At 35.9% G+C, this 24,313-nt stretch overlaps 1 protein-coding gene across 1 annotated transcript in view; it reads right to left on the reverse strand.

Annotated features, from left to right (window-relative positions):
* Positions 1-24,313, reverse strand: part of FAF1 (Fas associated factor 1) — a 171,206-nt gene that overhangs the window by 80,271 nt on the left and 66,622 nt on the right. The window contains exon 8 of the mRNA XM_054212624.1: positions 5,674-5,760. Coding sequence (XP_054068599.1) covers positions 5,674-5,760 — 87 coding nt within the window. The remainder of the gene's footprint in view (positions 1-5,673; positions 5,761-24,313) is intronic.

The following is a 24,313-nucleotide window of genomic DNA, read 5'->3' on the forward strand; positions in this document are numbered from 1 at the left end:
TGAAGTCTCTTCGTTCCCCAAAAGATAAGAGATTAACAGAAGCACCTGCTCTCAAAGATGAAATTTCTATTTGATCGGTGACAATAAACTGGCCCATGAGAACAGTCATAAAGCAGACTCTTACCGCCCCACCAACTCCCAATACACCTGTGTATTTCCAACTCAATCACTCCTGAAATGAGTTATAAAAACTAGAACCCTTTTTTATGGTAACTAAGAAAGGCGATGTTAATTTTTCCAGATTTCTGAGATCATGGCTACTGCCATCCAAATATCCTTACATCAAACAGAAGCAAAGAGTGCATTTCTTTCATTTCGAGGATCTATAACAACTGAAAACAACGTTAAAACTGGACCACAAGAAGCAGAAGTGTGAGCAGAACATGACAAACTTTTTTTCCATCAGGACCCAACATGGTTAAGAATGCCGAAAACTGAAAGGTTGTGGGTTTTGGGGTGGGTTTTTGGTTGGGTTTTTTTTGTTTTTTTGGGGGGTTGGTTGGTTGTTTTTTGTGGGGGGAGGCTTGGTGAGTTTTTAAGTTATAGCTACTGGACTGACTTGTATTTTTAATTTAACGATACAATGTTTTTTGTTTTTCAGTGTGCACATCTTGCATTTCTGTAAGACTCACTACCACATAGAGCGCAAATAAAGTCTTCCCAAAACCAACATGATAGCTGTAGATCACTTCAACTGAGTTATCTGATGTTTTAAAATGAGACACTCCTAAATAAATTCTCTTGTAACAAAAAAGTGCAAACATAACACAAAACAATCCCTGACATGGTAATTTTTACATAAACAAAATAATTTAAATCAGTTTATCTTAATTTTTATAAGTAGAAAATAGGCAAGGGGGTGGGGTGGAAAAAATTGTGAAGGAATAACTGTAACCTCCTTGTTTATTCTGGGGAAAGAACATGATAATTCCTCATACTTTCATCCACATAAAAACAACCAAGCAAGCCATAAGTCAAAGTCAGAAGGTTATCTAAAATAAAAACATTTAGGAACTGTTTATTAAATCACTTAGTTACTTTTCTATTTCTTAATGATGATGAATGTCCTGCTTCATACATTACCATGAACTTCAACTGGGTACTATCTAACGATTTTCACTACTAAATTGGGATTACAGTATAAATGTTAAATTGAAACTTTACCATATTCCTGAACCCACATAACAAAACAGACTGCAAGTATTCTTGTATCTAAATTACAAGGATGCTGCCAGATCCACTCTACTACTCTACTGCAAGTGACGGATGAAAACCACAGAAGGTAACTAACATACAAAGTAATTAACAATCCAAATTATAATTATGATATTTTTACACAGAAAAAAATAGTTGAGTATTTTCTAGTGATGCATGTATTTTAATTTAAATATAGTCAATTTTACGCTTCTGATTAATAGACACTGTCTTTGTCAGGACTATTCACTCTTTAGTCATATCAGTTGCAAGGGGAAAATTGCAAGCGATCCAGTAGATGCAGACATGGCATCCATTACAATTAAGCAGCCAGTGTATGTAAACCTCACAACTTGTTTTCATATCACAATGACAGCATGCGGTAATGAACTTTCTGTTCAGAATTGTAAGACCCAGAAAGGGAAAGAAATATATACGCCCAAATACTAATTACTCAGATGCTTAATACTCAACCTCTGCAAAAATCTGGAGATCAGCCAAAAAGCGTCACAAATGGTTTGACTTTGTACCAGAAGACTATTTATCAGCATTCTTAATTTCTATCTGCGCAGACTGCTTCGTACTTAGCAATGAAATAGCTAAGTATAACAGCAGTGCTAATTAGATCATACCTAAGCATTTGAGAATTTTTTTTTATAACCTAGAAGTCTTTATTAAATTCAGCTAAGAAACGTCAACCACATCTGCTACAGCCGTCGCAGAACTGAAGGTGGTCATGTTCACAAGGCATGATGCAGAACGTCAACACGTTAGCGGCTGCACACATCACATCTGAAATGTGATTCTTCCACAGTGCAGACGAGTAACTTGTCAGTATAGACCTGCTTCTGCCTAAACTAATATCCAATGGCTTATCTATACAACGAGGAAGTAGTTACTTGTCCTGGAATGAGGATACAAGGTCTTGACCAACTGTAGTGTTTAGGGAAACAAAGCGTTAGTGGCAGTAGGTGGAAGGACGGATGCTGAGTTCCTCTGTATGGCATCTGCATGTGAGGGTACAGTTACAACACCGGACACTTCATCCTCTGTCTCTCTCCCCTTTCCCTCCTCAAACCTCATTCTAAAACTTTTACATCATTTTCATGCAGAAATATATCCCGTTTTGACAAGCTCATTGTTCTTACTTATGAAGAAGCAGGCATTTCTCATTGAGATGCTGAAATGACTTAAAAAAATGAACCAACTAAGAAAAAAGTTTTAGCTTAAATACCAAGAACAAAAACAGCACAAAAGCAAGCTCTCTCCTTCTTCTCATATTGGGTATTGCTGTTCTACACTACCAAAAATCAACAGAAACATCAGGGACAAAAATTCATCCTACCTAAATAAATCGAAAACCAGCGACCTCACAGGGAAAAAAGTTTTACCTCAAACATACACATGTAAAGCTAATATCAAAAAAGTCATCTGTAGTTACATAAATAAAATAATGCAAAAACTGTAACTAAAATACCACCTATTCAAATACACATATTTGAAGGTTGTTCATTCCACTTGGCAACAGAAGTAATTACCAGTGAAAGTTTAGAAGTTCAGTCAATATAGCAAAGACAAATGGAACACATTTCAGAAATTATAGTAAATTATTCTAGCTTGGTTTTCATTTTACAAGCTCAGTAATGATAAGGTTGTTACAAAATCCAAAATAAAAATTGAGAACAAACTGTGAATCTATTTAAATCAAATTACAACTATCTTTTAGTTTTCTAGGATAATTTTTAAGACTTCATTATAGCAGTTGATGTTATATACCCCAAAAATAAATAAATAAAGCCTTTAATATAATTGAAGTTTCACTTAAGTAAACCCGTTAAAGAAAAAATAATGATTTAAAACTCATACATTTACTTTCTTTGAACTTTAATGAGCAGAACAGATAGAATTCATGATGTTAAAATTGTTCAGGCACAATAAAAGCTAAAAATATGCCCTTGCTGAATGGTGAAATGAGATTTCCACAGACCACGTACGCCTTGTTTCCCACAATCAAACTGTCACAGCATGAAAACATTCTCCTGCGTGTGGAGGTTTTGATACACATTTCCCTGGTGAAAGTGTGCAAAAGGATCTGAAAGAGTTATTGACAATTCATACAGTATCCCATATTTCATTAGACAGTACAAGCAGAGAACATATCTTAACTCTGAAGGGAGATGAAGCAACAATGTTTTAAATGACTATTGACTCCACTAAATTTCCTGATAATGTCAGAAGACTGTAGTCTGTCAGGTGCATAAGAGACTCAAGATGATACAGGAATCCAATTATGCGAAGTCTATTTAGTTGTCCTGTTTGCTAAGCCAAAGGTTAACGAGAACTGCACCGAAAAAACCTCCTGTGGTATTACAAAGTATTTCTTATGCTGCATAACATGTAAATGAAAAAGTATTTTAATCAAGTCTTTCTTTAACTCTTTAATTGCAACAGAACACTATACGATACAGCAAGTGAAAAACTCACGACGGAAAAAGTGTTTTTAAAAATTTGCCGCTGAACTAAAGACATCACCGCTAATTGCTAAAGCAATTATTACTGAATATTTCTGATTCGCAAAGGAAAAATTGTTCAGACTACAGAACCACAGATAGTCATTGCTAACATTAAATCTTTATAAATAGTAAGCTATGGCCTCTAATTTTAGACAGAAATTAATTATATTTTTGTTGGTAACACATTCAAATCTGTTTACACAGCTGACAAGTCTCAGCTGCACCAGACTCGAGCCGTGAGCTTTGAGGACTCTCCTCCTTTGGAGCAGATGACTCAACATTCACCGTTTTCATTAAAGATGAAAAGGGGAAAAAATTCACCTGCAACAATGTCACTTGTAAAAACAGACTTAAAACAGATTTATGAGTTTTACATATGTGAGGTATCCTATTCAAAAGAAAGAGGCGGGGTGGGGGGGGGAACCTACGGGGAAAACCTAACAGCTGTGGGAAAACGGATTAGAAGTGTTGAGTTTCCAATTCTTTTTTGGGCTAATGTAAACTAATAAAATGTTAAAATGGATCCACATTTCAAAGACTGTAATTACCGCATGACACCATGCTGTTATTTCAGATCTTACATCTATCGTCTCAGATATGCTCTTGAATACATGGACATAGATTTACTCACCTCTCTCAAACTTAACTACTGTTTCCGCAAACACTACCACAGACATATTTTACAAGTATATTAGAAATCCAGACAGTCTTTGTTGGTTTTTTTCTTTGGTTTGGTTTTTTTTTTTTGATTGGCATAAATCCTTTACCCAGAACAAAAAACCAGCAGTCTTATCAGACAAACAGCAATTCTCCCTTTACAAGAAAACAGTAGAAATGGACAGGAAAGTCATGCATTGAAGATAATGCTAATATGTAGAGAAAGCAAACGCCAGTTCCATTTTCCCTTTGCAGAATACTCAAGTTCAACCCCTAGTTTAAATGAATTTTATAAAAATAGAAATATTTAATTTTTCTACATTTTTCTCAGATCACACACTCTACATACAACATAGCTACATAATTATGTCAGCTTGTTTGGGGTTTTTTTGTTTTGGGTTTTTGGGGGGGTTTCTTTGTTTTTGGTTTTTTTTTTTGGTTTTTTTTTTTGTTTGTTTTTTTTAAAGAAAGGCAGACCTTACTAGCTGACATTGGGAACATAACACAAGAAGAAAATTATGTGAGCAAAACTGAAAGACTTGCTGTAAAACACACTGTAGGGCCAACCATACAAGGAATCAAGTCTAATATTTAAGGGAATTCTGCAGTCCCACGATTTCATGCTTTGTAAGAAATTCACACACAGATGATTCTGTTACCAAGGGTATGTATTGATTTCAGGTAAGATTTCCTTCCATTTCTAAATAATGGTAATTCTAAAACCTGCAAAATACATTTGAAAATGGAATAGATGTTGTACTGTATACATATTATTTACTATTTCAAAATGTAATCTTGCAACGTCCGTACATTCTTACTGGCCCAGCAAGAACCAAGGCAGATCCTTTAAAAGCAAGTGAAGCTCTCCACTGATTTCAATAGCAAAACCTCCTGCTTAAAGCCAGACACGGGCTTAAGAATACCAGTGATCTGACGGACACAACTGAGGAAAATGTCTAGATAAGCACTCAGAACACGTGTGAAAAAGGGGGCTCTTTCCTGACGTTCAATCACTACAACAGACCTCCTCAGCTTCCAAAATGTTGCACAGCTTTGCTCCTCCTAGTCTAAAACATAAGCTGAATTTGACACACACGAATATAGAAATGTGCTCAGCAAGCCAACACTTCAGTATTTGCATCTTTCAAGATAGAGCTCTAAGTTATGTGTTATGATTATGAATTATTATGCTGTGCTAAGTTACTGCATATGGGACAATAAAAGCTATTTGGTGATGATTCTAAACAAAAAATCCAAGTAAAATCAGCTATTTGTAGGAAGAAATTAAATGAGAACCAAAGCTACTTACCGAGTCGTCTGTGGCAGAAGGCGGCCAGCCTTCCCACAACTGGTGACGGACAGGGATACTAGTTAGGTCATACACATTCCGCTTTACCTGGTAAAAAAATTTTTAAAAATTAAAAATCAGAACTTGTACTAACAAAAGCTTATGAGAAAATTCCCTTATTTTCATCATAATCCACAGCTTATTATTTTCTTTTTTTCCAATTATTGTAAGCCAGGTTCCTCCAACACTCAAAGATCTAGATCTGTTCCAGAGGTTTACATACAGTACTGCCGAATTTCAGTGCTCCCAAAAGCAATTGAACAAACTACATTAAAGAAAAAAAAATAACCTATATAATATATCATTCATAATGGTTCATTATTACTGAAGTATCACAAATGTGTAAAGCAATTAAGAATATAAGTTTTCACAGTAAAAAGTATTACAAAGTAATGAACAAACTGAGGGGATGAAGAAGGTAATAAAAATTCTGTTACAAGTTTTGCTAGTTAATGTATTTTGTTTCATGGGAAAATTTTAGGTTCATGCTACATCTAATGTAATAAGAAATACAACTTGTTTTGCAGAAGTTTATCAAATGGGATCCATAAATAAAAGTGTGTATATTAAACATGAAAATAGGAATTAATAAGCACATTTCCAATGAAGACAACACAGTTCAAACATTCATTAACAATATGCAAATAAAGTAATTTTTACACCAACTCTTTTCTCATGCTATTAAAATACAAGTCACTACCATTAATCATCTCACATTATGGTTGTCAGGAGGAAGGGAGGGGGAAAAGTAGAAAGAGTTGAAAGTTTCAAATACAGGAAGAATGCTGCAAAATACAAGAGTTACAAAACTCTTTCCACAAAAACATTGACACAAATAAAAAAACTGACATGTTTTATCTAAGTTTTGTGATAAGCAATTATTTAAACCACAAAAAGATGTATTTTTGTACTTAGGATAGAGAGTGGTATCACAAAATCTGAATAATATCTTATACCTGGATGTAAATATTGCACAGGCAACAATCAGACGTAGAAGTTGCCCAGCTGGAGAGAACTGTGAACAATTAAAGGCTTACGGCAAGCAATGCAATATCTTCACACGGCTATTTTAGTTTCCAAGTACAGATCTCAACAACCTATATTACACCCAGGAAAAAAAAAAACCAAAACAAAACAGTCTCAAATAGATAAAAGTAAGGTTTGATACATTTTACTAATATTCTACGTGACCATTCCCTAGGCAAAATATCTGAGGAAGTCAGAAGTTCTGCGTCCTGTTCCCAGCTCTAAGAGGGCTGTAGAGTTTAACGCTAAGACACAGTAGTCAAGTGCTTGACTCATTAAACCAAAAAAATATTAAGGCAGATGAGTAAGATTTTACTTAAGCAAATGCTAAGACTACTCCAAAACCGATCTTCTAATGCCTTCTTTAGCTTTTCATTTGTTCACCTGTCAACTGGAAAGAACCAACAATTCATTGTATTCTAACTTCTGCTGGGAGCGTTGCTAATAATTCTGTGAACTGAAAAAAAATTACATATAGCTATCAGCAGAAAAGGTCTTTGAGCTAGCACCTTGCTTGCAGTCTAGCACACTTACCTCAAGTTAACAACTTTCTCTGAACAGAAAAATGGTTAACAAAAAAAAAAGTAAAAAAATAAAGTAAATATTCTGCACAGGTGAGTGGAAAACTGGCTTCAATTTGTTATACAACAGCAAGGTACATTACTTACAACTCTTGAGTCTACATCTCACTGAAGGATGAAAGTCAGACCGTTTTGGTGCCCTACCTGGACATTCCAGTATCATAAATGCATCTGGGTTGGATTTTCAGCTCAGCTTTACATTCATTGTATGTTTTAGAATCACTGAGATCTCTCTCCTTTTTTTGTTCAACTGGGAAGTTACACGTATACCCGATAACCTCTATGTTAATATTGGTTTTGTTCAGGAGCTTTTGCAGGGAGATCGTTCTGGTAACTACCTTTCAACTAGAAGATTTTACAATTTTAGAGTTTTTACAATTTTAATTTAAAAACTAAACCAAGAACATTTATTTTAGACACAGAATACCGAAGTATTTATTAGGAATTAAGGTGCACGTCATATTAGTGCTTCCTCATATTTAAAGCATGTCATCATTCTTTAAAAAATACCTGAACTATTAAAAACTTCTTTAAATACATTTCAAATACACACATATATGGTCTATTCTATTTATACATACACGCACCTGTGAAAACAGAATTATGGAAGCCCGAACTCTATAGAACTTGGTACATGATCTCATTCCTCCTGTTCAAAACAAACAGCCTTTCTTCCCTGCTTGTTAAGAAGCAGGTAGCCTGCTGTGCAGTATTCGTTTCGCAGGAGTATCAAGGTAAAGAGATGTCATTACTCTGTACTGACCCCACAACAGCCCATCAAAATGTAACAATACTGATCTGTGATCACAAGAACAGGGTTTTTTTGCTATTTTAGTTTTCTTGCATTAAATACTGAGATAAACTGTCCCTGGGAGATAACTATTCCCCAATTACACATCAAAGTAGTCTCATTAATATTATTCTTACAATGTAAAACTCCTGAATGGGCTATTTTCAAATAACGAGTGAAACTTATTTACAGAAACGTGGGATCAATACAACTACATAAGATTGTTTTCAGAAAGCCTCCAGAAGTAAAAATAAAGAACTCAGAAGTCACATTCCTCAAATTCTCTTTTAATTCCAAAGTACAACAGAAAGGCATTATGAAAAAAACAGTATTTCCCTTCTTTCATTAACTCATCTGTAACTGCACTGAATTCAATAACATTCCTCTGCTATTCTAAGCTTGAAAGGCATGCTCGGGGTAAAGTGTTATGTTGGTATAAAGCACAATGCCAGACTGATGTGCTGGACAAAAGTGATCAAAGTTGAAGTAATTTTAGCCAACGCACAAGTATTCTGCTGCATTATTCTACCAGAATGACATCTGTTGAGCAACTCGTCGCAGAATAAACTAGTTGTTACAGACAGGCCTGGTCGGGTAGGGGACCACGTAAGACTTATTAGAGTAATGTTTGATTAAACAAACTGCTTGAGTTATGATCTTAACGGGATTTGAAATTCATGCCAAAGTAGTCCTCTTCCAAACAGCAAGCCACAATCAATTATTTAAGATAAAATAAGCTTGCTTTTAAATAACTATTTAACTTTAGGTTTGTTTGATAATTAAAATAGTACTAAGAAAGCAGACTGCAAAAGTTTTGGAGACTAGGAATATCCCATCAAATATAGAAACCCCCTTTTTCTTCATTGAGTGACTTAATTTCAGTTTAAAGTTAAAAATTCGGTAAGGAGGGAAAAGTTCTAAAGATTCGTATAAAGCAGAACCACAACCTTTTTCTTCACTAGGCCACTGAAATAAAAATCTTCCGCCGTATTCATGCAACTGAAAAAAGTTAGCACAGTAAATGGATGAAGTCTGTTTTAAGGCTTTTATTTATAAATTCACATGCTATTGACAGGAGGACTGAAATCTTTCTAACTGTGTGTAAAGCAAACTCTAGCTTCTAGTGCCATCCACCGAGCTACATTTATTGGCAAACTTTTTGGTCCCCCACCTTTGATCAGTTTGAAATACTAATTGGTGGCATTGTCTTTCTGCAGCCCAGAATTTCCTTTCAGAACGTTCAGATGCCATCGGGACTGGCACATTACTATGGCAGCCACCCTTCAGATTATAATCTCCAGAATATACGAGATCATTCAAAAACAAATTAAAGGCACGTCTATTTGGTTCCACAACTCAGCTGCGAACAGTATCAATACAACCATTTAAACTAAAAGAAACCCCCCATATATTTCAGGTGCAACTTAACTTGGAAAATTATATATAGTTCCTGCAGAATGCCCTGCCTTGCAGCTATACACTGATGCTGGAGAAGCACATGATTTTTTACCTTCAGCTCATTTTCACTGGTGTTAGAAGGGCATTAAAATATTAAACAACTTTTAATATTTTAGGAAAACGCCCACGTCAAAGTAGCCAAAACACTGAGAAAACTTCCCAGATATAGGCAGAGTCTTACGTTATTATCTTTCGCTGTTTTTTTAAGCAGATGAGTATGTTGCTTTAATAGGAAGGTTAAACGCAAAAGATACACTTTTTTGTAGATATGAAGTTAATCCAACATTCAAAACCCTTCCACATCCGTATCAGTATGGATAAAATGAAGTAAAATACACCACAGGGCAAGAAGCCTGTAGCAGGTACTGTGGTGATGATGATGACCCTCTGGTGGTTTCGCTTGCCAGGAATAAGTAGCTATTTTCTTATTTATGAATTAGAAAAATCTGAAATCTACTATAAAAAAAATAAAATCAACCTAACACCTACCAAACTGTTAAAAAATTAAATATTATGCTGAATCACAAAAGAACTGTCATGCCCGAATCTGTATCTTTGCATCACAACAAATCACAACAAAGTTTAACAGTAGTTTCCCTCAGGCTGTTTTCCACTTACGCAGGTACAAAGTTAATTGAAATAATGTGGATAATGAACTTTTGTTAGTCTTATTATTAAATATAATTTATGCAAAGCTGTAAATTGGCTGAGATGCTAAAGACTGTTCCAGGCACATAGGCAGCATGAAAGACAGTGCAAAAATGAGCGCATGAAAGGCAGACAAAAGGAGCAATAAAGTCAGAGGACTGTGAGGAATGTGGAATGTGAGTTGGGGGGCGCAGGGAAATGAGATCAGATGCAGACAGAGCAAGGTTGCATGGGGCACTGATAGTAAAGCCAGAATCTTGACTTTGACATTGTAACAGAAGCAGCCAAGACAAGTAAGCACAATTTTCAGAGCACAAGCAATGATACGGATGGGGCAATGCCAGAAAGAAACGCAAAGTAAGCAAAAACATTTTGGTGAAGAAGGATGGAAAGAAAGGAGGCAAAACCAGCTGAAGCGATAGTCTTCAGGATTACAGAGGAAATTTACCTTTAACACCTCTGCTAGGCAAAACTCCACCGACAGACAGCAAAGAGCATGGGGAATCTGGCCGTAACGCATGGGAAGCGGGGACAGAATCTACCAAGTTTCTAAGCATAGAGAAGTGTTGGCGTATGCCGCTTTCCTGCCATTAAACACACTTTATGTACAGAAAAGCCACTAATGCGTCCAACTTTCACTTTAGAGTTTATAGGACAGCGTTTGAACCAAAATAAACCCAGTTTAAACTACTGCTTAAAATGGGTTGTCTTGTACGGCAGTACTCAGTAAATATTGTGTCAACATCTTTGTTAGAAAACTGGTTGAACTGATTATAAAACCACTGAAATTAACTTCGGTCTGGAAAATAATGTGTGATTTTTGTGACATTTTGCTGTTAAGAGTTCAAACAAAGAAGATTAAGTCACATTAAACCCTAAGCAAAGCCCGGCATATACATTTTTTGATGTTTCCTATTGTTTAAATTCCATACCTGGAAAAGAGATTGAGGTCCATGAATTCTGAAATCATTGGAACGGTGGAGTAAGAACTTCATATATAGGGATTAAATGAATACTTTAAAATAAGTAATCCATACTATTTACAATTTCATTGATGAGGTGAGGAGAAACAGGTAGCAACTACGCAATATTAAGTGACTGAATTAGTAAATACAATATGAATGTATTATTTTGCTGTTATGTATTTTAAAATGCAGCAGGGAAGAAAATATTCAGGAGAAAGAATCCATAAACAGACAACAAACAGAAGAGAGAGATGATTCACCATATTATTTTAGTAAAACCCATCTCATTTAGGAAAACAAGATACTAGATATGAGGACGCTCCCAAGTACCACTTCCAGAAAGGCAGATGGATTCTTTACTCCCAGCTAAGCACTTACAGCCTCATTCCTCCAGATTCACATCCATCACAGTGAGGCATCAAACAAAATCCAAAACAAAAATGTTAACTCCATTTTACTGATGCAAATTCTTGAGGACTACAGATAGTCCTCATTACTTATGTGAAATACTATTGGCAAACTTTAAACGTCCTAAATTGAAAAAATAAACTGATTTTTCTTTCAAAGCTAGTTGGCTACTTCTGTCTTCTTGTTCTACAGTTGAGAGAAAGAAACTTCAGGAAGATTATGTACTCACTTTATATTCACATTGAATTATATTTCTGAGCCCTAACACTTATTCAAATAAATTTAGAAGTTTTTCTCAAGTAGAAGCTGCTATCATAAGCACACCTACTTTAGGTATCACCAGATGACTTTGACCTAATAGTACATTTAAATTTAATGAAATTTTCTGAATGCTTGAAAAGAAGCATTCTGCAGTTTCCTTTCAGCAACAGAAATAACAACATTGTGAATAAATTACTGTCGTAGATTTCACAATTATTAACACTTCATTATCCTCCATCTCATTCTTGAACCAACTCATCTTGGATGCCATTTGACCTTTTTTTATTGGGTCTCTGCTAAGTTAGTATCTTAACACCATGACTCGCAATAAAATGATCCACTGTGTCATACTAGTGTATTTTTGTGGTTAAAACCTGTAAATTTTGAAACAGAAAATCGGAGCAAGGATTCATTTAAACTTTGCTGAATCTTCTGACATGTGAACTTCTGATTGCCTCATGCAATATATATACACATACATCTATAATATAATCTAAAAAGAGGAATGTTCTGAGTACATCGGATGTGCCCTCAAAGATTTAGCAAGATATTTTCCCAACCTCAGCTGTCTGCCCAGACTGGGCAGGTCTGCCCAGCCTGGTTTGAGGCTTGAGAATCAATCTGAGCTCTCTTTGAGCTACCAAATACTACTTTTTGCCACTTCTTTGGATCTGGCCTTTTCCTGGGCTGCAACAAGTGGCAAATGTGAAGTATATTCACTATATTATTCACTATATTCAAATTATATACAACTGTTTCACTGTCTTTAAAATATTGTTTTGTTTCTCAGTGCCTCAGTTTCTGCCAGCATACATGCACATTTTAGTTCCGTGGAATAAAGAAACCTCTTTGCTGATCTCCATATTTACATACCTGAAGTCAGCTATCCTTCTAGACCAGTGTTATTGCTAAATGCAAGTTACAATCTTCTGAACTTGATGCAGAAGCTACTGATCGCTGCTATATGGCCCGCACTGCGCAAAGGTTCAGCCTACATTATTATTATTATTATTATTATTATTCATTGCTTGTAGTGCCTAGGAGACCTAATTGTGATAATCCCCTCTGAACTCAAAACCGCATGACCCTTTGAATTTTTTAATAGAAGGTTAAAAGAAGAAACAAATTCCTATAGAAGAAGGGAAAACACATTCTTAAGAAATTGAGGCAAGAGACACGAGTATTTAAAAAAAAAAAAAAACAGAAAAAAAAATCATTTTAGCAGCACACGAGCATGAGTTTGAAATAGGGTATGAAAGAATTGGAGTGTGAGCTAGCTGTGACGTTAGAGATTGAAAGGAAGATGTGATTAGGGTTAGAAGAGATCAAACAACAAAGACTTACTGCCAAAACAATTTTACAAATTTATTTGAAAATGCCTTAAAGACTTCTGCTAACAAAACAAAACTGATGATAATACTTTTCTTCGTTTGTCCTACATACAGTGCACTGACACAGAAAAGATACATTCTGAAGTCCTAGTTTATTTTTCCATTCAGTAGGAATGGTCACTGGAGAAAATATACTTATTAGTAAGCAAAATGAAGCACTGCTCAATGGAAACTTTTAGCTGACCTCTATGCACATTATGGAAGACAACAGGCAACGGCTATTAAGCCATCTATTACCAGGTCACTATCAAGAGGCAGCTACTCTTTTGACAAAGCACCCAATTGCCAAAGAAAGGGTAAATACAGTTTCTAATGTTGTTGCCCCCGAGGGAGGATATTAATTTGCTGTAAAAACCAGAAAAATTACCAAAACGAACTGTTAATGCTATCATCCCAATTCCAGCTGCTTTTATGTCCTAAAACATTGATAAATTGCCAAACACCAGGTATTTTATTTCCATTAAAAAAATCAACATTTTAAGACCTCCTTAAAAATAGTGGAGAAACTCTGGAGGTCCATACTCATGCAAGATCCTGCATCTGGCAGGAAAAGTTAGACCTTAGTTTTACTATAGAAAAATGTTAGTTTTAGTTACCACCTTGCAGCAGATTTCAGAGTGCTTCACAAAGCATGGTAGGAAAATTATGTGAAATCAAGAGGGATATTGTGGACTCTGCTGCAGTAGTACACAAAGCTGTGTCAGAGCTAAAAGTTACACAGCTATAATAAAGAATACGCAGGCTGAATTAGGATATCTCTAAGAAGAGGCCAGGAAAGATTAGAGAGACACCGCAAATTAGAAAAGCATAATTGTTAAGATCAGTCTGATGATCTTTGGAGCTAAAAAAAGGCATATGAAAACAACTAGTTGAAACAGCTGGTCAACTAGATGCATCAGAAGACTGCACCAGGGTAACAGTTTGGATCTGGGCTAACCTGATGAAAGAGATGATGGGGAGTCAAGGGACAAGCAATTTCATATGGATTGCGTACTTAGCAGACTTAATAGATAATCCTAATAAATTATCTCAGTGATTAAATCAGTAACTTGGAGAAAAATATACCTTGACACTTACTGATCATAAAGTTAAGGACATGACTGAGAGCAGTAAATTCAATTCAAGCTATTTAAAATTGGTCTGAAAACACAATTTAAACTACTAAATACACTTTCTGTGCATCCCAGCATCTCTCAGACCTACCAGAGCCAGGACCAAAAGCTACTGCCACTACTGGGTACTGGTAAAACAGGAACAAAGGTTAAAAAGTAAGAAAAAATCTGCATGCCTGTTACACAGGCTTGATCCCAACTTGTCCGTATCACATGTGCCTACATTCAGACTAGTGCATAAACAAGTGCAATTTTGCAGCTCTTGTCTTTCAATCTGTTCCTCTTCCTTTGTCGGGAATTAGCACGTGAACTCTTCAGCAAAAAGTCTGTATTATACTTTCCTGTATCTTGTATTGGTTGTGTTGTTTCCTTTATAAGGAACTAGTTATCTTAATGCATTATAGCATAGTGAATATTTTTGATATGGTCAGGTCCCTACTCGTAAGGGCCTTAAAGATTATTTCTGGGGTTTGAATTATTGCTTGAAGTGAAAGAGACAGTTGATGTGATTCTTACAGTGGGAAGTAGATCTGTTACACTTTCACAGCTGTCATGTTCTGAACAGAAGAAAAATTTAGGCAAATTTATTTGAAGGGAAACACCCTCATCTTCATTTCAAAAGAAGTTATTTTGCAGCAGCCTAAGCATGATAAGTACATATATAGGTCATATCAATAAATGGTAAAATAGATGGTCATTTTAGGAACTAAGAAGTAGATGAATGGAAGTTAGATTTCCCATTCTTACTGCATTTAATGATAGTAAAGAGCAGCATTTGTATTCATACTAAAAAAAACACCTTTCCCTCTTCCAAATTTCTTTTCACTTTGGTCCAATGAGAGACTAAATCCTACTGCCCCTCGCAGATCTCAGATTATGATACGAAGACATATACTCCTTAACACATTTCATTGATGGACAGTATCTTCCTCCATTCCTACCCAAACATGTTTCAGAATAAAACCTGATTGTTTCAAAGTCCCAGAAAACACATAAATCACATGTGCTTCAAAGCTAATCCTTAATTTAAGTGATAAACCTACCAAATTTTAGTTTAAGAAATGGATTATCACATCAGTATTCTGTCATGTGTTTTTTTACTTGTCTCATTTCTAGATGACAGCAAGCCTGCTGCTGAGAAAAGAGAGATGGGGAGGATCTCTCTGCAGCCCTTTTACTCTAAGTGCCAGCCAACAAGACGCATCTGAAAAGGAAGATGAGCCACACAGCTGAAAATACTAATTTCATCGCTACTGTATGTACTGTTGCAACAACAGCTATTAGTGTGACTTGCACTGCATTTTCCAGTGTCGCTTGCAATCCCATTTGTAACCCAAAGGAAAAATTACATGCAAAGTGCCTTTTCTCTATAGACTTGCTGGTATCTTCACCACACAAAAGAGAATATGGATTACCCAGAAACCCATCAATAACTCAACAGTTGACTTCCTTGGTTCACCTAAGCTGTTGGTATCAAATAGTTGGCACACTCTTACATGCGAGAACTCAGTATGAACTCAACACTAAAGTAAACTGCAATATCTTTCTCAGTCACTGCAAGTATGAATTTAATAAATATTTTTTTATATATATATAAAAATAAAATATTTTATGTGGTTGAGTTTTAATAGATATTCTACTAACGTTATTTTAAATTCACGTTAAAATAAGCCATAAAGCAAGGTTTACTGAGTTGTTAGTCAACTTTCTACTAACAAATACATTTCTTGGTACTTCGGTACTTCCTCCATTTCATTTTCGTGTCTATCAACTCACCACTTCTTTTGGGGTTTTTCTTTACATTAACAGCATTCAGAAAGAACGTGAAATTCATTTATGCTTTAACTAAGGAATGGCTGTTAGTTTCAGATTGGAAAAGAAAATTATGCAGACGATCTGCACGATGTATTTTAAGAATGTCAACATACACACTTCGATTACAAATATAGTTACTAACATCACTATATTCAAGTTATATGCATATAAGATACCCGATTATGCTATTAACAAGCAGCTCTCCTATATACATATACATTTTTAAAAAGAGAATTCGGTCTGTTTAACAATTCACTAACAAAGCTATTCCTTAGCTCATCCCTGCCATAACCTGCTCTATTCAGAAACATATGGGAAAAGACATTAAATAACCAGTGAAAACCATGGACTTCTGGTATTAGTGCTACACATTGCATACCCCTATTCATTATTCCACCTCCCTTGTTTAATCTATCATTAAGACTCAGTGACCCTAGACTAAATTTAAAGCAGATCCTTCCTTCCTCCCATGCCTAAATTCACATACTTTTCTAGCTGGGGATGCCCTCGAGTATTAGCCACTCTACAGGGTTTCTCTAATCTCAGCTCTGAACTATGTTGTGCTATAGAAGCAAGAAATTGCTGGTTTACATCTTTAACTATGGAATCTTCCACCAAAACCCCCCTCATTTACTTAATAAGATAGAGAAAAATCTTTCATTTAGTACACATTTAACATGTACAAATATGTATGTATTTCCCTCTACACCACATAGAGCAAGAATTATTAAGTAGACTGTTTTAAAGCACTGCTTCCCTGTACTTTTGTCCCAAACACAATTTCATTGGAAACAATTTTAAAGCTTTCTGAAGTTTGTCACATCTCCTAAGAGCGAGATCTTCATTTGGCTTCAAAGTTATTATGAAATAGGTTTCTAATAAACAAACAAAAAAAAAAATCAAGAAAATAAGATGATAAAAAAACCCAGATATTAGATTTGCTTTTGTTTTTTAATGCAGGAACTAAAAATATATAAAAAATATGAAGACCTCTGCCTCTTTCATTTCTTTTTATTGACATGGATTGCACTTTAACAGCAGTGGCAGTACAGGTGAAAATATATTAAGAGTTTTCTGAATAAGGGACAAGAATCATTATCATTAACATGTGTACGTATGTGTCAACTATACCCCTGTCTTCCTCTTCCATGATAAGGTGAAAATTGATCTTCACCAGGATTTTAAAAAGTTAAAGACAGTAAGACTGTGAGTAAAGAGATGAAATTCTGTTGAGTTAACAAATGAATCGGGCACAGGTGCAATCTGAATATAATTTTTTATCTTTACCGAAAGAAGCCGTATAATTTTGTATTGGCTTTATGAATGGTACTATTTTTAGCATATTTAAATATGTTTAAACACATTTCCTCAAAAGAATAGTGTTGAAAAGACGAGCTGCAACCTGACCAAAAAAAACCCCTGGCTCTTATTTCTTTAGTTTATTTAAGTCTTTCCCCAAACAAGTCAGCTCTTGAACTAGTGGTAGGAGTACGAGTCGTACGTATTTGTAGACCACAAAACGGAAGGGGAAAGCAAATGAGTAAGGTTCAAGTTGTCAAAAATCATGTTTTTCTACATACAGGCTATAAAGGGTTAATTCCAACTCCTGTTTTCTATTAGAAGTTATCAGATAAGAGAAAAATATTAGGGATAGTTAAAAAACACAGTAAGCTGAGAGCAATACTGTAAAACCTGAATTCCGAGTTCTACGCAGATGCAGACACAGGAAGATTAACAAAAAGTGTTACCAGAAAATGAGAAAAAACAGTAAACGTGAACTCTATAAAACCTGTACATTGAACAATTTGGAGATAAAAATGAGCTGGAAGCCTCTCCAGTAAGGAAGTTTTCTTTTCAAGCAACAACCCTTTTATGAAGAAAAGAAGTCCTGTTTTGCTGAACCTAACCTTTTTATCAAAGGCATACTGGCACACTCCTGCCAAAAACTGCTTCACATGCTTGAACTGCATTTACGACAGAAAAGCTGACAAAAAAAAAGTCACAGAAGTTGTCTAGAAAAGAGAATTTTTCATAAGGGGGAAACCTTATGAAAAAGAGAGTTCAGAACTTCGTATTAAGTTTTTCAAGATGGGGGATGTGCCCGTTAATTCTCATTCCCTGCTAATTTCCAGGTTATTTAAATGAAACTGCTATTAGGGAGAACATTTTGACTGGGAAGATAACCAACAAACCTCTCAGGACCTGTGCAAGACAGCAACAAATGGTCGAAGTCTAAAAAATGCTAAGATCACTTATACTAACTGGTAAAGCGGGATTTTCAGGAAGTTGGGATAGCTTTGTACTTACAAAAATATACATGCTAAGGCTCCAGTTCTGCAGCTTGTAGTTCAGGTGCTCTTCCTGAACTGGACTGTCTTCCAAAACTGGACTAATTAAATTAAAAATTTAAGTAGTCCACAATATCAAAATCACATTTCCCCTTAAAATTCCAAAATTTAGAAAAACCCCACGTTATCTTGTACTAATTGGAGGAGTGCACAACTGAGACTCTCTCAATGCAATAAGAATTTATTCACTAGATCTTCAGTGGTGGCCGCCTTAGAGAATTGTCCAGCTCCAGCAACACAGAAACTACACACCGCTCAAGTCACAAAGTTGTTTCATGAAGGCAAGGGTCAATATTTCTTGAATATACAACTAAGTGCCATTTCATTAGTGTTTGACCAAGACACTACGGAAGTTACCTTTTCCGTGGATTCCAGTCTCTACAAAGCTTAACATTGGTATGCTACAGAACAACAACAGAAAATGCAATGACCACTTAGGAAAAAGAGGTAATTTGACACTGTTTCTGGCTATTTTCACTATTCTACTGTGTAAACTTGTCATCTCACTGAAACAGAAAGATTTGAATAAAGGTTAACTTAATTATTTAAATATAGATATTATTTTATCAGTATTTTTCAGTCTTAGCTTGACATGAAAGTCTATAACTATTAAATCAGCAGCGAACACTGTTCCATTTAATGAAAAAAAATACTGAAGTTGCAGGTTATTAGAAACTCAGCTACTCATTTCCCCAAAAATACCTCCAATTACAATTAGCAAAGTCCCCATAAGAATTACTTTTTCTCTAAAATAAAACTAGAAACTATGTATTACAAAACAATACTCACAGATAACAAATATTAAGATCAGAAAAGATCTATTCAGCTCAAATTAACACATTTCTATAAATCAACGCAAAATTTACCCTCTCTTTCATTCCCGTTACAGAATTATCACCTCAATAGCCAATAAAAAGAAAGATCTAATGAGGTATTTCAGTATCTCCCAAAGAAATATTTTCAGCTCTGTTTTTCTTTCAAGTGCTTGAAAGGAAAAGAGTAATGAATTGGTCCTGCAGTCTTTTTATATTATTGTGTTACAACAGGAGAGTTATACTGAGTCTTTATTTTTCACATACTTGGAAATATTTTTCTTATCTCGCTGTGACAATGGCAAAGGAAACCTCTGACCAGAAAGGACAGTTATTTAACGGCAACAGAGAAGTTCTGCTTTGAGCAGTAACCTTCCTTGCCTCTACTAATGGATCAAGAATGTATATAACAGGCAGGCTACAGAGATGTAAGGTCTGAATAGATTCATTAGCACTTTTTTTGTTGTTTCTGAAACTAAAAGATCAGCCTTGAGTAACCACAACCTGGAAAGTTTTCAGGATATCCTCCAAAGGTCTCCCGGTCAGAAATATTCCAGATCATCTGGGTGTATCATCTTTGGGCACTCAAACAGATGAACCAGAAAGGAACGGGCATTTCTGAAAGACCAAATGCATTCTAAGAGAGGAGTGAAGTCTCTGAACATCCTTGTCAATGGGTGACCATCGCTGTGGTACTGGGGTACGTTGCAAACACACTATCAACAGCTGCTGAAAAACATTCTATAAAGAGCTTGTGATCTTGCCTGGGCAAGTGAGCTGTCACTTACCTGTCAATCATCAGGAAAGGGACAGAAAGCCATGTACCCCGTCACACGGATGGCATGACTGCTGACAATAAATTTGGTGAACTTATTTTGTACCTTTGTGTCTCTAAGTGACACATGCATAAACAGCAGTCATGACACACTCACAGACAAAGATAGTTCTTGGGCAAGAAATGAGCTGCAACGTACAGACAGGAACCTGGCGGTTTGGAAACACAGACTAACTGACCTCCTCGAGCAGAGAAACCTGCTCAGTAACATCAAAACTCTCCACGTGAATGTGAAAATAAAGGCACTCAGACCCTCTTTTTTAAAGATAATACTCTCATCTTGTATTCATTTTAGATATTTGGAATAGTTTCTGTAAAATCCTCTTCTCTTGAAATAAGAGGCCATTATTAAAGCCCAATGGATTAGAAGACCCAGAAAAGGCTTGCCTGCAGATGTCTTGTGAAAACGAATTCCTGAAAAGCAGCAGGAAGAGAGGTTGCAGGGATGGCAGAAAGCCAACAAAAAGCTAAGAGCTGCTGGTAATGGTGTCACAAAGACAGGCATTTTGAATTGTAATTCCAGACCAGAAGAAATGTGTGTAATCTATCACCAAAGCTGTGGAGAAAATGGATGGATTGGAGGAGAAATAGTTCGCTCCTTTCCAAAATCATCAAAACTGTTCTGAAAGTAGAGATTGAGAAACCATCTATGGAATATAGGTCCATCTGTGGTGGCTGTATCAGTGACGATACCCTGAGGACTCAATCTTTATCACGGTTTGCAAGGAAGCCATGGGAGCAGGAAGCCATTCAAGGGCGTCAGCAGTTCATTCTGCTGCGTATCTTTGACCTTGTTGCAGACTCTGAAAGCACAGGATCACTCTATACTTGAAGAAATAACCTCAGTTACTCACTGAAATTCAGAGGATCACTTGCCTTAGTGACAAAAGAGATCCTATTTGTAGACTTTGGTATACAGGTAATGTCAGAAAAACAAGAAGCTTCTGTTCATACACCTACCTCTCCAAGAGCAATATTCCAGATCTGATCCTTGGAAATAGGTCACTAAAAGATTAGAATCTGGGATGGAAATTTTGAGGATATGCTAATGTCACATTATCTTAAAAATACCTATCAATGCACATCAGACATTAGCCTTGGGAAAGATGTACACTTAATGTGTAAGAAAGCCACAATATCATCCAAATGAACAAGCTGAACAGTAGAAACGACAACCTCACACTTCTGTTTTTCAGTATCCGTCTCTGAATCAGAAGATCTTAAGGCATGTTTACTGCACAGGGACAGGGAAAGCTAGAAAAGCACATTTCAGAATAAAAACTGTGTAGAAATACTTGCAAATTAAACGCCTCTTTATACTTTCATCAGAGCTTTCCTTTTAAAAAAGAATCAATAAAGCTTCACAAGAGTAAACTGTGTGTGGTTGTTCTTCCTGCATCAACATCAGTGCCAATTAAATTCTGAACCCTAAATCTTTATTGTTTCCTATTAGCTGCTAACCAGTATGAACACTGTGATTTTCTGAGATCCCAGGCTGAGACTTGCTGTAACAGCAGTTGGAAAAAAAATTCTTGTTTTTACTTGTCTGCTGAGTAAACTTGACATCGAAGCTTCATGGTGGAAAACAAATACATAATACCAAGATGTTAATTTTACAGAAACACTTAACTTTTGTGACCACAATTAACACTTGGGGGGGGGAAAAAAAGCCATTGACAGGTCTGCCTGGCTCCTGCTTCTGCAGTGCCGCTCAGGCTCCCTTTCCGAGCCACGGCTCGGCTCCTGCAGAAGCCAGGCTGCCACTGACCCCAGGGGCCACCTTCAAAGCAGCACATGGGGAGGGAAAGGGGAGCAGGATGACAGGGAGTTAAATACAGCTATGAAATGACATTGACTCCCAGCTAGGATCCAAAACAGAAGTCTAAGGGCAAACGGCTGCTGAGAACAGCTCATCCTCTCCTCTTCCCTCTCCCACCCTCAAGCTCTGGGTACACCTCTATGAGGAGGGCAGCAGGACACGGCTCCCAGGACACTGACAGTTTTGCGGAAGCAACACCCTACCTGCACGAGCAGACGGGAAGGCAGAATTGGCCCTCAATTTATGATGCTACAAGGTCTTAACTTTTTATAAAATAACCAGAAAAACAAGCTATCTTAAGGTCCATTTTGCCAATACAGGTAATTTTATTTTGCATAAACACTGTTCCCCATCTCTGCTCCATTCCCTAAGATCACAGAACAACTGTTGCAACACTGCACTCCTCCAAACCACCACCAGCCTTGTGATACGGTAGAGTATTTTCACATTGATTCAATAACAGTGGCATTTATCACTAAGCTGGAAAAAAAAATTTAAGAAAAAATTAAATTACCCTATAAGTAATCATTTTAACCATGGCAGAACATGGATAGCATATTTATAGACATTTAAAGTGTAAACAAGTTTTATTTATGACGGATATGAACACTAAACTTTCCAGTAATTTCTAATGTGATACTACACGTGAATTGCCAAGCAGTCAAAGAAGGGAGGACAAAGCTGACTTTTTTCCCTTATTCTAGCTGCATTACAGTAAGTTAGCCATGGTTCACAAAAGGGAGCATGGAAGAATGCAAGGAATTGAGAAAGAGCTTCAAAAAAGTCTTGGAAGAATTTTTTTTGTCTATGAAGCCAACCGAAGTCAAAAGACTCCTTTTGGCTGAACAAGAAAGTCATCACGGAAAGAAATCCAGGAGGGGACACTAAATACCCTGAAGAACATGCGACTTTTTTTTTTTTTAAACTCAATATTATTGTAATAATTTTTGGTTACATAGGTAAGCAAATAATAACATAGGTAATATTTTTTTGTTACATAAATAGAGACTGTAAAAGGTCCTCAAAATCAAAGTCCTTATTTATACATTTGAAGATGTGCCACTTCAGGGGGAAATTTTTAAGCTTATTATACTAAGATGGTGGGAGCAATGAGAGAAGGGCATGCTGGCAAGATTTATTTCATGTTTCATATTGGACACTATAATACTTGGTGTTACTTTATTACTTTACAACTGTTATTCGGCTGGTTTCAGTGTGGACTGTAGTTTCTGCTTGCTTGCATAGTGAAGACGGGACTACTGAGGGAAACCAAAGTTTTGCCCTCTACCAGATGCATGTGTAAGACTAAGTGTTTTGTAAATACAAGGGGTTTACTATGATTTATTTGTCATGTATTAACTAATACAGGTTGAAATTATTTTTTTTACCTCACCACTGACAAGCCTTACTTTGCTTTAGCTTCATCTAATTCCTTCTCTGTTTATGTTAAAGGAGAACAAGCTGCCCTTAAGATAAATGAGAATGTTCACACAACAGTTCATCCTGGGTTAACTAAATCAGATTAGAAGTACGCCTTTATTTTAAAACTATGTAGTGTTTTTGCACAGAGCGGTTCTAAGCTGTAAAACATTATTAAAGCAGTGTCCAATTCTGTAAGATTTTCTCATCATTCTCATCACTACAACTCAGAAACATTCATAAAGGTGACACAGGAGTTTTTAAAACAGTCTGAGATTTCGAAGAACAAAGTGGCAATCTCAAAAAATGCCAACTAACTACTGACCAAACCCAACCTGTTTCAAGGATAGAAAAGCCTATCAAACCTTAATAACTAAGTAATAAATCCCTTTGAATCAATACATTTGGAACACTAATTCGAGATGATTAAAGAAGGAGATAACGTTAAGAATTAAAATGCAGAGCACATAGTATGTAAACATCAAACACAAAATATTATTAATTGTTATATACTTCTCATGTATTTGCACTACACACATATTTCAAATGCAAATATTAATTTGGAGAGAAATACCTACTGTATATGCACACACTGAAACAGTTTGCTCAGCTATACTGCATCAGTGGTTATTTGACAAGTTATAGCATCACAAGCTGCCCATTTACATATTCAGCTATTCTCTCCAGTTTTTCCCTGTGAAGATGTTAATAAAACAACTGTTTTACAGATCTGTACTAACAGCTCCTCCTCTGAATCACAAGGATACTCATAGTTATGCAAATTCCGTGTATAAAATATACGCCAACAAAGAGACACCAAAAACGTAAACCCACTTCTTTTCTAAATCCTACAAAAGTGTAATTTTATTGATCTGCGGAAGTTAATACCAAGAATAACAATTTAGTTGATAGG

The sequence above is a fragment of the Rissa tridactyla genome, chromosome 8, assembly GCF_028500815.1.
Source record: "Rissa tridactyla isolate bRisTri1 chromosome 8, bRisTri1.patW.cur.20221130, whole genome shotgun sequence".
Lineage (NCBI taxonomy): Eukaryota > Metazoa > Chordata > Aves > Charadriiformes > Laridae > Rissa > Rissa tridactyla.